Raw genomic sequence first — 14,322 nt, 5'->3', positions numbered from 1 at the left:
GCTGGTTGGTACTCACTTTGTATTGAAGAGGTAAAGGTCTGCATCTTCAGGGGACAGCAGTGTCTAGACCAGGCCATGACCTTTGTCTTAGGACAGCAGCCCAGGATCTTCTGGCCCTCCCTAGTATTAAAGACTGGTCAAAGAACCAGAGTCTCTGGGAATTTCTGGGCTGAAGTAATAGGCAACGAACAGAGATGAGCTAGGGATATTGAGAGATCCTGATGGGAAAGTGAATGCTTTTTGTGACGGTTTTCCACTTCTAGGGGGTGGAGCTGAAACCCCACTATGTATTCTGCAAATAAATAGTGGTTTTACCTTGTAGATCTCATGCTGATAGTGTTTGTACTGGGTGACAAATAGAAGAGGCCTAGTAGTAGTACTGTAGATTAAGCCCTTTTGAATAGTTGAGTTTTGCTTAGTTTGCAGAAAGCTAGGCGAATGGGAGCCTTCCTGACCTTACTAAGCAGGGCATTCCATAATGTGGGGGCCAGAGAAGAAAGCACTTGTATAGGCAATTAGTGATTTTGCCCATTTGAAAGATGGCACTTGCAGAAGGCCCTGTTCAGATGAATAAAAGCTGCCATGGTGGAGCATAGGGAGGAGGCAGTCCTGCAAATATGAGGGTCTAAGGCCATTAAGGACTTTGTATGCAAGAACCAAAAATTGAATCAAGCCCAGTAACGGATGGGTAGCCAATGTGGTGACTGCAAAACGGGAGTAATAATATGCATGCATTGCCTAGCCCCTGATAATAATCGAGCTGAAGCATTCTGCACCAGCTAGTCTTCAAGTTGACTTCAAGGGGAGATCTATGTAGAGTGCATTATGATAATCTAGTTTCAGTGTTAGCGGGTTTTAGGGTACCTGCCATTTCTGAAAATAGCTTCCTCTTCATATGCCCCATATGGGCCTTCTGCTTTGACTGTCATTAGCTTTGTAAATTCTTAAGTAGAAAAGAGCTGATGTTTCCATCAGAAAGAGGCTAGCTGCTTTTGAGGAGTAAGCCTATTTCTTGGCTAAGCCCAGTTATAGGGATAGCACCTGCCAGATTTTCCAGAGGCAAAAAGAGAATGCAGTAGTCCCTTTTGACGGGACCCACATGGACAAAACACATGACAGAAGCTTCTGTGAGTACGGGACTGGGGTGAGATTGAGTAGAAAAGCTGATAGGATCCAGTCCAAGAGAGTTGGCCTTCTGTGGAGAAACTGTCCTGAATGAAATTCAAAATGGATTCCTGTATCTTGCTTTGGCTGAGCAGAGATGATTCTGTGCTACTCTAATAAAGCTGAAATGAGGGCAGACAATAGCCTTGGCTATTGGCACACAGGGGGAAGTGGGGATTAGAATTTCAGGCACTGAAATGCATGAACAATGCTGAGATCTCCACAAAACCCGGACTAGTAATTTTATGACTCACAATGCAAAGCGTTAATTATAACCTGAATAGTTTTATTTCATAATCATGAGGTATTTTAAGATGCTTACAAAGAAATGGTATTCAAAGGCATTTAAAAAATTTAAAAATGTTTCTCTTGTTCTTGCTCGTGGACATAATTTGCAAGAAACCTTTGCTCTTGGCAGCTGGAGGCCCTTAAGTGGAGAAAGGGTAAAAGATCTGCATGAATGGAATCAGCCCTTTGCTGCTATGCCCACCTATACAAAGGACAGCACAACATGTTTTATCTTCTTGCCTTCTCGTCTCCATCCACCTCTGGCCCAAAAGTCAACGCATAAGTGCTTCAACTCTACTAATACAGCTGCTAAATGAATAGGCCCCGAACCACTCATTCCAACCTGAGGGAGCAGAGTCATGAAGCAGCAAGGCATCCCTCAGCCATTATCTGGCACTAAGTCTTTTTGGTTGGGTTTAATTCTAGCGGTAGCCTGAACACTTTTTGTCCCCCCTTTGGGGAAAGGAGTGTAGAAATAATCCCTGTGGGGTTGAAGTTATCAATTCCTACTAAACCTAACTGGCTGAGTTCAGGAGGAGGAGTATTTCCCTGTCTTTAGGCTGCAGCCTGATCACAGAGACTATAGTAGAGTCCTAGGAAGTTGTAGGAATGAACATAAAAGGGGCATACTTCTTAAGAATTGGACTGTGGAAGACTTGGATTGTTTTTAACAGCTTTCTGGGCAGTGGCAAATCTTTGTTGCGAGTTTTCCTCCCCTGGCCCAGTGCCAAGAAAGCCATCTTCCCCTACAGCCGAATCTTCAGTATATGGGAAGCTTTCCACATTACAACCTGGGTTTTTAAAAATTAGGCTTTTCACTGCCAAATAAAGTCCTTAACCAATAAACAGAGACATGTGCCAGGATTGTGGTGCTGCTGCTGCTTTGGCAGCCATCACTGTGCACATAAAATAAAAAAAATAAAATCTACATTCATCAAACACCATTTTTTAAAAGGAAAAAAACTGCTCAAAGCCTCTGCCCCCCGGTTAAAAGAGCTTATAGGTACCAAGAATTGTGAACACCATCCACAATGAAAGGAGAACAAGGGGGAGGGCAGTGGCCTCTTCGGTAGCAGTCACTGTACTCCACAGCAGGAACTATAGCGCTACTGCTCTTGTAGCACTCTAGAAAGACACAGGAGGGCAGAGCTGCCACAGGCCACAGCTCCGCCAGTCTTTCAACAGTTCAGGGGTCTGCTGCGTACCAACTGGCACGAGCCAGTTCTGACACCCTTCACAAATCTTGTCTGTTTGGGCATCTTATCCCTCCCTTACCAAAAACAAAAAATGAACTCCCATTATCAAGGATGAGAGGAGAGGGGCGTTTGGTGGTCAAAGCAGGGTTATCTCCTAGCGCTCTTTCCTCAGGCTCCAGGAGTGCCTGCCTGGCCCATCAGGGGTGCATCGCCATTTTGCATTTCCTCCACAGGCGTCTGAGTGGTGTGCACCACAACTGTGTTCTCATCCACTAGCTCACAGGCTTGGTTGGTGAAAGCTGAGAGCGGCAACGTGATCCTCTGCATTTCACGCTCATAAGCTTTCTGCTCGTGCTGCTCCTTGAGATCTTTCCCCCTGAAGAGAGAGGATGAAGAACGATGATTGAGCTGAATGCCAGTGAAGCCAGTATAGTAAAATGCAGCTAAGGTGTAAAAACTTACAGGGCTTAAACACACACTCTTGATCTTTTAACTACTGTTAACCGCTCTAGCTATGGGCCGTTATGGTTTTCTCAAGAAGGGGGGCACACATAAGGAGTTGTAAATCAAGGAGCCTCAGTGAATCTGGAAGTAGAGGATTTTAGCACAGTGGTCCCCAATGCCGTACTCCCCAATGTTTCCTCCTTCCACAAAGAGAGGGATAATCCTGACTTTCCTCTGTGTCAATGGAACGGGGTATGGCTGAAGAGTGTGGGAAGAATCACCTTTATGTCTGCATTTGGAAACAACGGTCTCCATCACAGAAAGATGTCTTGGCCTGGTGCCCAGTAATGTCTTGTGAGTGATCTCTAGCCTTCATAGTGGCTATTCTGTGGTTGACAGTACCCTTCCCCATGGCAGCAGCAATTTGTGCAGGTGCGTACCACCTGTTCTCAAAATTCCACGAGAGCTCAGTTTTTGGTGGGTAACCACATTGGTCTGCAGCAGAATTTGAATCTGGTGGCACCTTAGAAACCAAGAGGATTTTCAGGGTATAAACTCTTTAAGAGTCAGAGCTCCCTTCAGACACCAACAGAGCTCAGAAACCTCAAAAAGTCAGGGGAATGCATCTGAGGCAGTCCCTCCCTCTGTTGTTATGCAAGGCTGAGGGAGGGGGTCACTCAAATGCTTTTTCTAACCCACTGGAAGGCTTATGGGACAGTAACAGTAGAACCACCTCATTTGACCCTTGCAAAACAAAGAACACTGTGAGGCCACCTTTGTGGCATATTCTTAAAAAAAACTATGTCAAGGAAAGCTTTTTTCCTTTTAAAGAGCAATTCTTTTTGAGACAAGCTTTTTAAAAAAGTGTATAGCATGAAACATTTCATGTTAAGAAGCTACAGGTAATGGTAATTCCTATGATTATCATAAACATAGATTTTCCACTTTATTTTTTGGCAAGCAGCAAAAAGTAAGATACATGTGCTCAGGTTGCCAACAGCAACATGCAGCACTCTCGAGTGTTAGGTAAATGTTCAATTTTGCTTCTCAAAAACGTAGGACACTTTATATTTTAAATTTCGTATTTTAAATCCCAAATAGTACAACATTACAGCTACTTATGTGTTAAATGATGCATTCCAGGGGTGGGCAAATTGCGGCCCGCGGGCCACATGCGGCTCGCCAAGCCAGTCACCTACTGGGCACCTGGCACCGAAAGAGCAACACTCTGCAGCTTTTCTCCCTCACACAATAAATAAATTGAATAAAACTACCACTATTTTATTTAATTTATATTTATTGATTTTTATGATATAATTTATACCTTTTCTGAAATGCAAAGTTAACTAATGAATGCAATCATTTTAAAAGGTGCGGCCCTCCGCTAACCTCCGCTCCCACAAAGTGGCCCCCCGAGCCAAAACAATTGCCCACCCCTGCATTATGCTATTAAAGCAGTAAAACAAGTTTAGGTTTGATAGAAAAGCCAGTACTGCATACATGTCAAATTTCCTCAAGTGTCTATTTCCCCTCCCAGAAAACAGCCCCCTCCAGCTGCAAAGTTTCTCACCATGTTATATCTCTAGGTTACACCTATTCTATCAGCACTTCTTACCTGTTTGCTGTTCTTAAGAAAAAAATTACACCGTGCCCTGTTTTGGAAGCCCTTGCCTGAATGTTGTGTGACGGAGGGTTGAAGGCAATTTCACTAGTATTACTGTATAGATAATTTATTTTATAAATATTTTTAGATATTTTTAAAGTGCTAGAAGTGTTCAAAAAGTGCAAGAATTATTATAAATACATTATATACAATAAATATGATACAAAAATCAGTAATCCGCAATATAAATACTGGGAGAGGATAATAGTATCACAAGTAACAATATACCGACTATAACGTACAAGCACCACTGGATACACAAAACCGCTATTTAGCTTGATCCAATGAATCACTCTATTATCAGTCTTATGAACAAACTCTTTGAAGTTGGCTTCACAGGTAATCAGTCCCAAATTTTGTTAATAAAACCGTTTCTTCTTATTTTTCAGGTATAAAGATGTGATCTTCACATCTTCATATTCATTGGATCAAGCTAAAAAGCGTGTTTGGGTATCCAGTGGTGCTTGTACGTTATAGTCGGTATATTGTTACTAGTGATATTATCCCCTCCCAGTATTTATATTGTGGATTACTGATTTTTTTGTATCATATTTATTGTATGTAATGTATTTATAATAATTCTTGCACTTCTTGAGCACTTACAGCACTCTAAAAATATTTATAAAATAATCTATACAGTAATACTAGCGAAATTGCCTTCAACCCTCCGGCAGGCGATTGCCTTTTCCTTTGTTTGGGTTATTTCTGGAGGAGCTCCTTGTTTTGCTCTGAATGTTGTGTGGAGCATGATTTAAGCATTACACTTTCCATGTGGAAAGTAAGTTGAGAAATGGAAAGAAGTCAAGTAACTGTCAGGTGTTCTGGCAAGCTATTATTTCCTATCAATTGCTTGCAAATAAAAGAAAATGCAAGCGCCCATAGGGAATGTGAGCTTCTGAAGTCCTTCCAGCAAAAATTAGTCCTGTTGACAAGACTATAAAACCATTTTCTTTATGACCGTTCTTATAGTTATTGTTTCTCTGTTAGAAGTGTTTGTAGATTCTGATTTCAAGTACTTTCAACTCTGTGTACAGGGATAAGAGTGTTATCTCTCTACGCCTTAGGGTACAATCCTTAGGAATAAATGGAAATGAGGGTGTGAGGAATTTTTCCATCCCACCTCTTAATGAACTCTCTTATGACAGAAATTGGCTAAGGGAGTATTTACTGGCCCCCTCTCCCCATTCCTTGAGCAAACATTAGCAATTCCTTAAGAAAACAATTAGCAATTCAAAGCAAATACTTTTAAAGGCATTCCCTTTTGTTTATTCTCTCATTCCCTCAACTTTGGTTTCTTTTGAGCTGTAAATCTTCCTTCACAAAACGGCAATGCGTCAAAGGTAAAACAGCACCATCCATCCACAATACCAAATAAGGTGGACTGCTTTCTTCCTCAGTTAGTGATTGTCTCCAAGGCTCAATATGAGAGTACACACCCACCCCAATCCCTCCTGTGTGTGAAACAGAGAACTCAACAAGGGAAATTGTGCATGTTTAAGTTGTTCCCCTGGGCTGAGGGGGAGCAAGGGGAAAGAAGCAAAGACAATTTAGGCCTGAAGTCTGTTCACGAACCTGTTCAGACTGTTTGGCTTGGGGTGATACCACAGGGAGGACAGGTTGAAGTTCTGTCTTGAGAATGCAAGGGTGACTGCCTGACTGTATGCTGGAATTGTGTCTTTCTCATTGGTCTGCTTGGTTACTGTCAAGAGGGGAGAGGGAGCCACTCCCTGGAGGAGCTGGGAGGGAAAGCCAGGAGATGCTCCCAGAACCAGTGAGGCAGAATGATGATCGAACAACTGGAACTGCTGAGCCACTTTGTAAGGGCACAGAGGAGTGGGTGGGAGACTGCATAGCCCTTCATAAGAGACCTACATCATAAGGTTACCCTCAAATGTCCAGGTGCCTCAGGGAGAAGTAACTTTTGAGTTATACTTGCCTTTTGTAGATGTAGCCCACAATAATCCCTGCTCCAATGGCAATGATGATCACCATCATGATAAGCCCCAACACGTAGCCTGTTTGGGGGAAGGGGGCGGGGAAGAGAAGTGTGCTTTAATAGTACAGCAGCAGTAAAACAACCAGCCAAAGATGCTAGGCAGTTGTGCACCCCTCAATACAAATCCCACAGTGAAACATATGGACTTCGCATATTTTTGCATAAATATTTGTTCACCTAGCTTCTCCCAAAATTCGGACTTGGAGCTGGTATTGGAATGTAGTGAGATTAAGAAGAGGAGTGGAAAAAGAGCTGGTGAGGAATGTTGAAATTTGATAGTCTCCAAAGCCATAGACTGCTCCTAAGCAACAGTAATCAGAAGGCATGGACAGCAAGTTGCATTAAGCACAAAAAGAAGTAGAAAGTGCAGACAGCCAGACTGGAGCCTTCCTCTTTTTAAATTTGTTTAAATACTTATGTGCAGCTTCTCTCCATGCAGTGGGCATTCTAAGCAGCTTACAACATCATTCTCCCCTCTTCTATTTTGTTCTTCCAACAACAATCCTGTGAAGTTGGTTAGACTATGAGCTACCAAAGGTCACCTGTGAGCTTTTATGGTACAGTGACAATTTAAAAATCCTAGTCCAACACTATAACCAACTGTACTATACTGTGGCTCTCTAAATACAGCCCTCTACTCTGAAACAAATCCATCTTGAGCATCAGTCATGATTTCAAGATATTTTTAGGAAACTCAACGTACCTAGGGTGCCCAAATCCTTTTTTTCATTTGTTCTCATCTTTACCCGCTGGCTGATCCCAACAACCGGCTGAACAGCAGCTGCCTCACTCCGGGATGGCAAGATGTTAGCAGATTCAAAAACATGGTCATCTGCAGGATCCGCAGTTTTGGCAGTAACAGCAGGCAATACAGTAGATACATCTGTCAGAGAAAAAAATGGCATCCAATTAACTCCAAGAAACATGTTCTTTGATGGTCATAATAGTGTTGCTGAATTAAACATCACCCTGCAACTAGAATGTCTGGGTTCAAGACTGTCATGTTTTGATATACATAATATGCGTAACATTCCTCAACAGGCAGTTTGGGGGTTGCATCAGACCCACTCAGCATGCCCAGCTCTCCCGTTTGTGCATGCTGGTTGCAGTGATCGCCTACACTCCAGTCTGAACATGTGCACTGCTATTCGGGAAACAAGTGGAAGTATCACAAGATGTCAGTGGGTAGCTTGCCTCAATTACCCTATAGAGCTGGGCAAGAGGCACACTGGAGACCCCAGACCCAACTCCACCTATGGGAAGCAGCCATCATCAGCGCATGGGCAGAGGCTGTACAGCCTTAGGCAACTTGCAACCAATCTGGCTGCGCTGAAAAGACGCTCCAAGCCTTCCCCCCAAAAGCGAGCAGCTAAAAGTAATTGCAGAAGGGGAGGGCGGGCCTCCCACGCAGGCGCCCACGTGCAGAGGGCGTGGCCAGCTTGTTTACATGCCTAGACTGGGCAACTTGGAGAATTACGTCACCCCCGGGAGGCGTCCAATGGAAAGCTGGTTCGCTGCCTGGAAACAGCGTCAGCCAATCACAAGGCAGCGGTGTCACAGGCTTCTCCCTGCGCTACCTGTACAGCGCTGGGAACCGCTCGCTGTGCCTTCGGTGGGGCCTCTGAGCACGTGCAGAGTGTAGACTTAAACGTTGATGGCGTGTTCTCCCTGAGGCCTCGGCAGGAGCAGCAGGCTTCGGGAGGTGTGAGATCGGCCATGCCACAAACCGGCTCGCCGATGGCCAAGGCAAGGGGCATTTCAACACGTGCATGAGGACGTGCGTCTGAAGGCGGCCCGCAGCCCACAGTTGAATACCTATTACGTGCACCGTCCCTCTCATTCGTTCGGCCGCCAGTCCCTTTATGAAGATAAACGATGCACGTGTGAATCAAAACGAAGAAGCAAAGAAAGGGGTGAGGGTTGAGCCACGGCTTGCACACACGCCGGTCTATGCAAAGCCCCTGTACTCTCAGGGCATCGTTTCCTTCCTCCTTCACCCCTACCCTCCTCCTCGCCGGAATCGTGTTTTAGATGAAAAGCGGCCACGGGCGTTTGCAAAACAACGCACGGACCAGCAGCCCGGCTCCGCCACCGGCCATCCCCTCTCCACTCGGAGGAACTGCCGCCCCCTTGCCAAGAGCGCAGGCCCCTCCGGCTGGAAGATGGCTGCAGGCAGGCAGCAAAAACACGGAGCCAAAATGGTGTCAATGAGGAAGCGGGGAGGGGGCTCCGGGCAGTGCGAGGTGTTGCAGCCCCCAATACCGAAACGGGACGCAGGAAAGGGGCGCCGGCCAGAGGCTCGCCTTTGTTCGCTCCAGCCAAGATGGAGCCTCGGGGAGGGGGCGCCTGTGCCCAACCCGGGGGCGGGGGGGGTAGTTGCGAAGCTCACCTTCGGCGGCGGAGGCCAAGGCGAGCAGCGCCCAACAGCTCAAGAGCAGCGCCTGGGCCCGGCCGGGCTCCATGGCCAGCGCAGCGCCGCAGCCCCGGCTGCTCGCTCGGTCGCTCACTTGCAGTAAACAAGGCTGGTCTTTTTTAAGAACTGCAGCTCCACCTTCCCAGCCCGGATCTGCTGCGGCTGAGCCAAGACGTCTTCGCCAGCGCCTGCTGGGTCCTAAGCGGGGAAGGCGAGCTGCTTCCTGCAGAAGGGAGCTTCTGCGGTCACGAGCCGTCTACCAGAGGCATCGGGGGCTGCAGACAGACACAGGCGTCAGAGGGATTGGCCTTCGGGTGTGACTTTCAGAAGCAGCAGAAAGGCTTGACCCGACAAACAAAGACACAACACATTCTTTAACTGCGGGAATTGTTTTCAGTTTGGAGGTGCGGTTGGGAAGCTTTCGTGCAAGCCGCAGGAAAGGCAATGGCTTCACTTTGATATTTTTTTACAGTAGAGGAATCCAGCAGTATAATTATTGGTGCTCCCTACAGAGTATTCAGTAGGACACTCAGGGGAACACGATTGCAGCTGCTTTATGTTCACCGAAACGATTCTTCTGCTTAACGCGCATTAAATCCTATTCTCACTGAACAAGGTTGAAGGAGAGTCAGGAGAGCCATACGGAGCCCTCTTTAAAGGAGCATACCAACCATGCAGCTATTTCCGGAGAAAGGCCATAGAGTCTACTATTAATATTGATTTTGCATCAGCGGTATCTTAGCTGTATGCAGAACAAAGAAATCCAGCCTCTTTCTTTCAACGCTTGTGGTTCAAATCGTCCAGACAAATCCATACATCTCTTATGTAACTTTTTGTGCATAACATCTGGCTTTTTTGAGTTTTGTGGCCTGTTTACGCAATAAGGCATTTGCCTATCTACAAAGATGACTTTGTTTTCCAGGAAGAAAATTGCCAGAAGGACATGTTGGAGCAGAGTGTGCCATGGCTGGCTTATGACTCGAGTTTTTATTGAGGTTAAAAGAATTTTGGTTTTGAAAACAAAGCTTAGCTGCCAGGGGTTTCTGGAGGTGTTGCTATCTGGCTTTGCCTGTAATTCTTGACAAATATTAATCCAGCGCCCCTTGGTGAAGTGACTGTTTTCAAAAACACAAAAAAAGGCGGCCATATGCTTCCTGTTTTAGCTGGATGTATTGCACTGTTTACCTCATATTTTACAGATGTGCTCGTTTGGAAATTAGCATATTAGTTTTCTTTCCTTGGAAATTTTCTAAAGTACATTTTTCAGAGATGGTTGCAGAACCTGGTGCTGGTACTTGAGAAATACACCTGTAAACTGAGGCAGCCCTGCTATGAAGCACTATGCGAATGTATACACTTCAGGCGGCAGATTTCTGGTGCTATTAAGCGTGGCAGCATAGCAACTTGGCAAATCTGTACTGCAGTTGTCCTGCACCCGCTCCCCTGAAATAAACATCAACTATTCAAGAACCCAAAAACAAGGAGAGAGGTTGAATGGCTCTAGTCAGCTAAAGCATTTGCCTGTGGTTGTTAAGTTTCACTTTCTCCCTTGTCAAAGCAACAGGGCAAGACTCCAGTCTGGTGTATGCTTTCCCACCAAGGCTGAATTTCCTCTCCCTCAAATCCCACCAGCCTTCATCTTCACTTGATTAGGCTAGTTCAGTTAGTTATGCACACACCCTTCAAAAAAGAAAATACTGTTTTGGTGCAGGGCCATAGTGTACTTGAAGGAACTGCCATGTGAAAAAAGTGCTCCAAACAGAAGCAACCCAAGTGTGTTTTAGAAATGATTGGTAACAGTGTCTGCAGCACTGTCAAATTTAATATAATTTCCAAAAAGGAAGCTTCTAAAAAATAGGTGGGGGTGGTTTAAAAGAAATTGAAAAGGAGGGTCCAGAGACTGAAAGTTCTCCAGACACTTGGAAGATGCTAAAAATCATTATGAATGGCCCGCTAACATGTCTACCACAAATTAAGAAGGATCCAATCGAATACACACAAATAATTACCAGGGTTAACATACAAGTCCAGTAGCATAAGACCAGCTGTCTTTTCCTAGGGTACGAGCTTTTAAGCGTCAAAGCTGAATCTGACAAAGTGAGCTTTGACTCACAAAAACTTATACTCTGAAAAATCTTGTTGACTGAAGGTGCTACTGTACTTGAATTGTGTACTGCTACTATAGACTAACATGGCTAGACTACCTGAAACTACTAAATAATACCATTTTAAAAAAGTTCTGCCCAGAGCAGAACAAAAAGGAGCATATTGTTTGGCAAAATCACTGGACATTTACAAAAGGTTCTGAAGATCATACTGCAAATACATTCAAAGTATAGTTGCACCCTTCTAAGCCCAATTATTTCTGCAAGACAGCCAGTAACGTACTAAAAATACATTGGGGCAGGGAGCTAGCTATGGAAGTAGTTGGTCTATTAGGTAACCAAGGATTTGAGGGACACTTAAAAGGAATGTGGGAGAATGTGAAGAAGCTTTATTCTTTTGGACAATCTTGTGGAGGATCCAAGATCACACACCTGGCAACTTTTGAGATATTTGAGAAGAACTGAGTCAAACACATGACGTTACATTATAGGGCTTACTGACAAAGATTCATCAATCACAGCAAACACCTAAGAATTGTGAAAAGAACTCACATGCAGAAACCACCTAACGAATCTGTGGAGTTTGTCAGTACCTTGCTGGAAGGCTGGAAAGCGAGTCTGTCTCAAAAAAAAGCACCTCCCAAGTACTGCTGTCTCCTGCCAGGTACCACCTGAGTTCTTAGGATCTGCACCTCACCTCCAAACAACTTCCTTGCAGCACATTCATTTGGCTTTTCAGTCCTACCACTTTCTGCTTTAGCCACTCACAACCATCATCACCAGCCCCTCCCCTTTAAAAAGTATTAAATTATATAAAAACCTACAATTGAGATATAACTCCCATTATGTATAGAGTGCCTTTCCCTTCACAACTGACTCCAACTGTAGACTGTAAGCTCCGTGAAGGCAGGGACTTCTACTTTTGCTATGGCATATAATGCTGTCTAACCCCCCCCCCCAAATTTGTGGAATGCACTGTTTTCAATTATTTCTTCCTATTTTAGGCAAGCAAGAGAGGAAGAGGCCCAGCCGTCCTCTTATTATGGATAGCAGAAAATCTTTGCAAGAAGCGTTTGATGTTAGTCTTGTGGTTAAGGCACAAGACCTTGATAGAAAGAGCTGCTATTTATGGCTCACTCCATGTTTCCCAGAATGACCTTGGGCAGGATGGTTCATATCCTGGTTTTTTCCCTTGCTGCTTCAAAACTGCGTTTCTTTTATCTCCAAGATGCATCTGTGTTTGAAAGTGAGAGACACACACAAGCATGAAAGAGTCACTAAGCAATCTCTTGATCTTGGACACGGACAAAATATAAGTATTTCTCTAGAGTTTTGACTATAATTTGAGAGAGACAATGCTACTCTTAAGCGCTACTCTTAGGCACTCTTAAGAATTTAAGATTTGATGAAAAGTTTTACATTCCTTATCCAAATATGTTAAATTGTCAAGATAACTGTATTTTTTAAAAAAATCTGTTGGGTTATCAATTTGTTGAATAATATCTGGCTTCATCCATATAACCACAGAAAGCCAATGTGGTGTAGTGGTTAGAGTGCTGGATAAGGATTTTAGAGATCTAGGTCTGAATCCCAATGCTGCCATGGAGAGTGACCTTGAACCAGTTCACAGGGTTATTGTTGGGAAGATAAAAAGGAGAAGAAAAACAATGTTTTAAGCTGCTTTTGGTCCCTGTTGGTGAGAAGAGTGGTGTTTGTGTGTGTGCAAATACTTGTGTGTGCATAATGCCTGTTCAAGGTGTGAGAAGGGCAACATTTTCAGAATCCATAAACAACTGCACTTAGTTAATTGTGGGGCCGACAAGAGGGAGGTGACCCTGGACTTGGTGCAGAGTGGTGCCAAGGATTTGGTGTGAGATTTAAGTGTTGTTGAACCAAATTGGGGAGGGCAATCACAGCTGGTCTAAAGTCAGCATCTGTGTAAATGTAAAGTTGCCTAGAAAGTCCAACATGCCCACATTTGATGCAGGACGCTTCCTCCCACTTTGGTAAGGGAATGATTTAAAAAATGGTTGAAAGAGGAACAACGGAGGGTGTGAAATCTCCATAGGATGCTTAAAAGTAATTTAAATATTCACAGTACTAAAGTGCAGAACATGATACGGGTTTAGAAAGGTACCATCAAATTGAAGAAGATGTTGGCATGGTTATTATGCAGAAGTCATTAAAGGCAAGGATTCCTTTCATATGTGGAAGACTTTTCCAAATGAGGTGAACAAGGTGGAGCATAGGTTCTGGCAAAACAAATACGAAGGCAGAAAGGCAAGCTCGAGAATCTGAGGAGCACAATGAAAACAGTAAGAATTTCTTTAAATATACCAGAAACAGGAAACCAGCCAGGGTGGTGGTTGGGCCATTTGACTAGAAAGAAGGGAAAGTGTTTCTACCATTTACTTAGAACAGATGTTAGGTTATCTAGCCTGTAACTTCCTGGCAGCTGCCTGCTCCCCATGGCTAAAGAAAGGCATTACACAGAACTTAAGAGATGAACTAGTCATGCTCAGCTTAACCTATTTTACTGTGTTGTTGTGATGATAAGAGACAGAAGAACCATATACGTGATCCTGAGCTTCTTGGAGGAAAAACAAGATTATAAACAAACATCTGTTTTGAATAAACTTCTATTAATGATGAAGTTATTGAGCGACATACCAGAACACGCTTGACTGAAGAGAGACAGAATGGCTTCTGCAAAGGAAAATCTTGTCTCGCCAACCTTTTGAAGAACATTACGAAGTATATGGATAAGATCCAGTTAAAATTATGCACACCGCTGCGGCACGGAGGGCAATCTAAACTCCCCTCTGTCTGGAGATCAGGGGGCGGGGCCACCAGCCATGTGATCATTTTCTCCAAGGGCAACCCACTGAGTTCCATCACCTCTTTTCCCAGAAAAAAGCCCTGGTAGGAGTAAATGGACATTTTTTGCAACACTGGAAAGTAAGCAGTGGAGTCTTCCAAGGAACTCTGTGTTAGGGCAAAAACTGCAACTTCACATTAACACCCATAGGAACTGAGATACTGAGCCTGCAGCA

General features: G+C 44.3%; 1 protein-coding gene across 1 annotated transcript; it reads right to left on the bottom strand.

Annotated features, from left to right (window-relative positions):
- Positions 1–1,429: 1,429 nt before the first annotated feature.
- On the bottom strand, positions 1,430–14,017 carry PIK3IP1 (phosphoinositide-3-kinase interacting protein 1). Its single transcript, XM_054995855.1, has 5 exons — positions 13,940–14,017; positions 9,141–9,420; positions 7,455–7,634; positions 6,692–6,770; positions 1,430–3,024 (listed from the first exon to the last, which is right to left on the bottom strand). Exons 1-5 carry the CDS (start codon positions 14,015–14,017, stop codon positions 2,817–2,819), a joined length of 825 nt encoding a protein of 274 aa, XP_054851830.1. The 3' UTR covers positions 1,430–2,816.
- Between the last annotated feature and the right edge of the window lie 305 nt (positions 14,018–14,322).

Source organism: Eublepharis macularius, chromosome 13 (assembly GCF_028583425.1).
Source record: "Eublepharis macularius isolate TG4126 chromosome 13, MPM_Emac_v1.0, whole genome shotgun sequence".
NCBI lineage: Eukaryota > Metazoa > Chordata > Lepidosauria > Squamata > Eublepharidae > Eublepharis > Eublepharis macularius.
The sequence above is the reverse complement of the archived record's forward strand: the minus strand, read 5'-3'. Positions and strand labels throughout refer to the sequence as shown.

Bases quoted from the DNA above. Each gene is read 5' to 3' on its own strand.
- PIK3IP1 (XM_054995855.1), bottom strand. From the start codon at position 14,017: ATGTTCTTCAAAAGGTTGGCGAGACAAGATTTTCCTTTGCAGAAGCCA. The intron at 6,771-7,454 runs GTACGTTGAGTT...TCCCCCAAACAG, and splicing joins AAAGGATTTGGGCACCCTAG to GCTACGTGTTGGGGCTTATC. The intron at 3,025-6,691 runs GCAAGTATAACT...CTCTCTCTTCAG, and splicing joins GTGGGCTACATCTACAAAAG to GGGGAAAGATCTCAAGGAGC.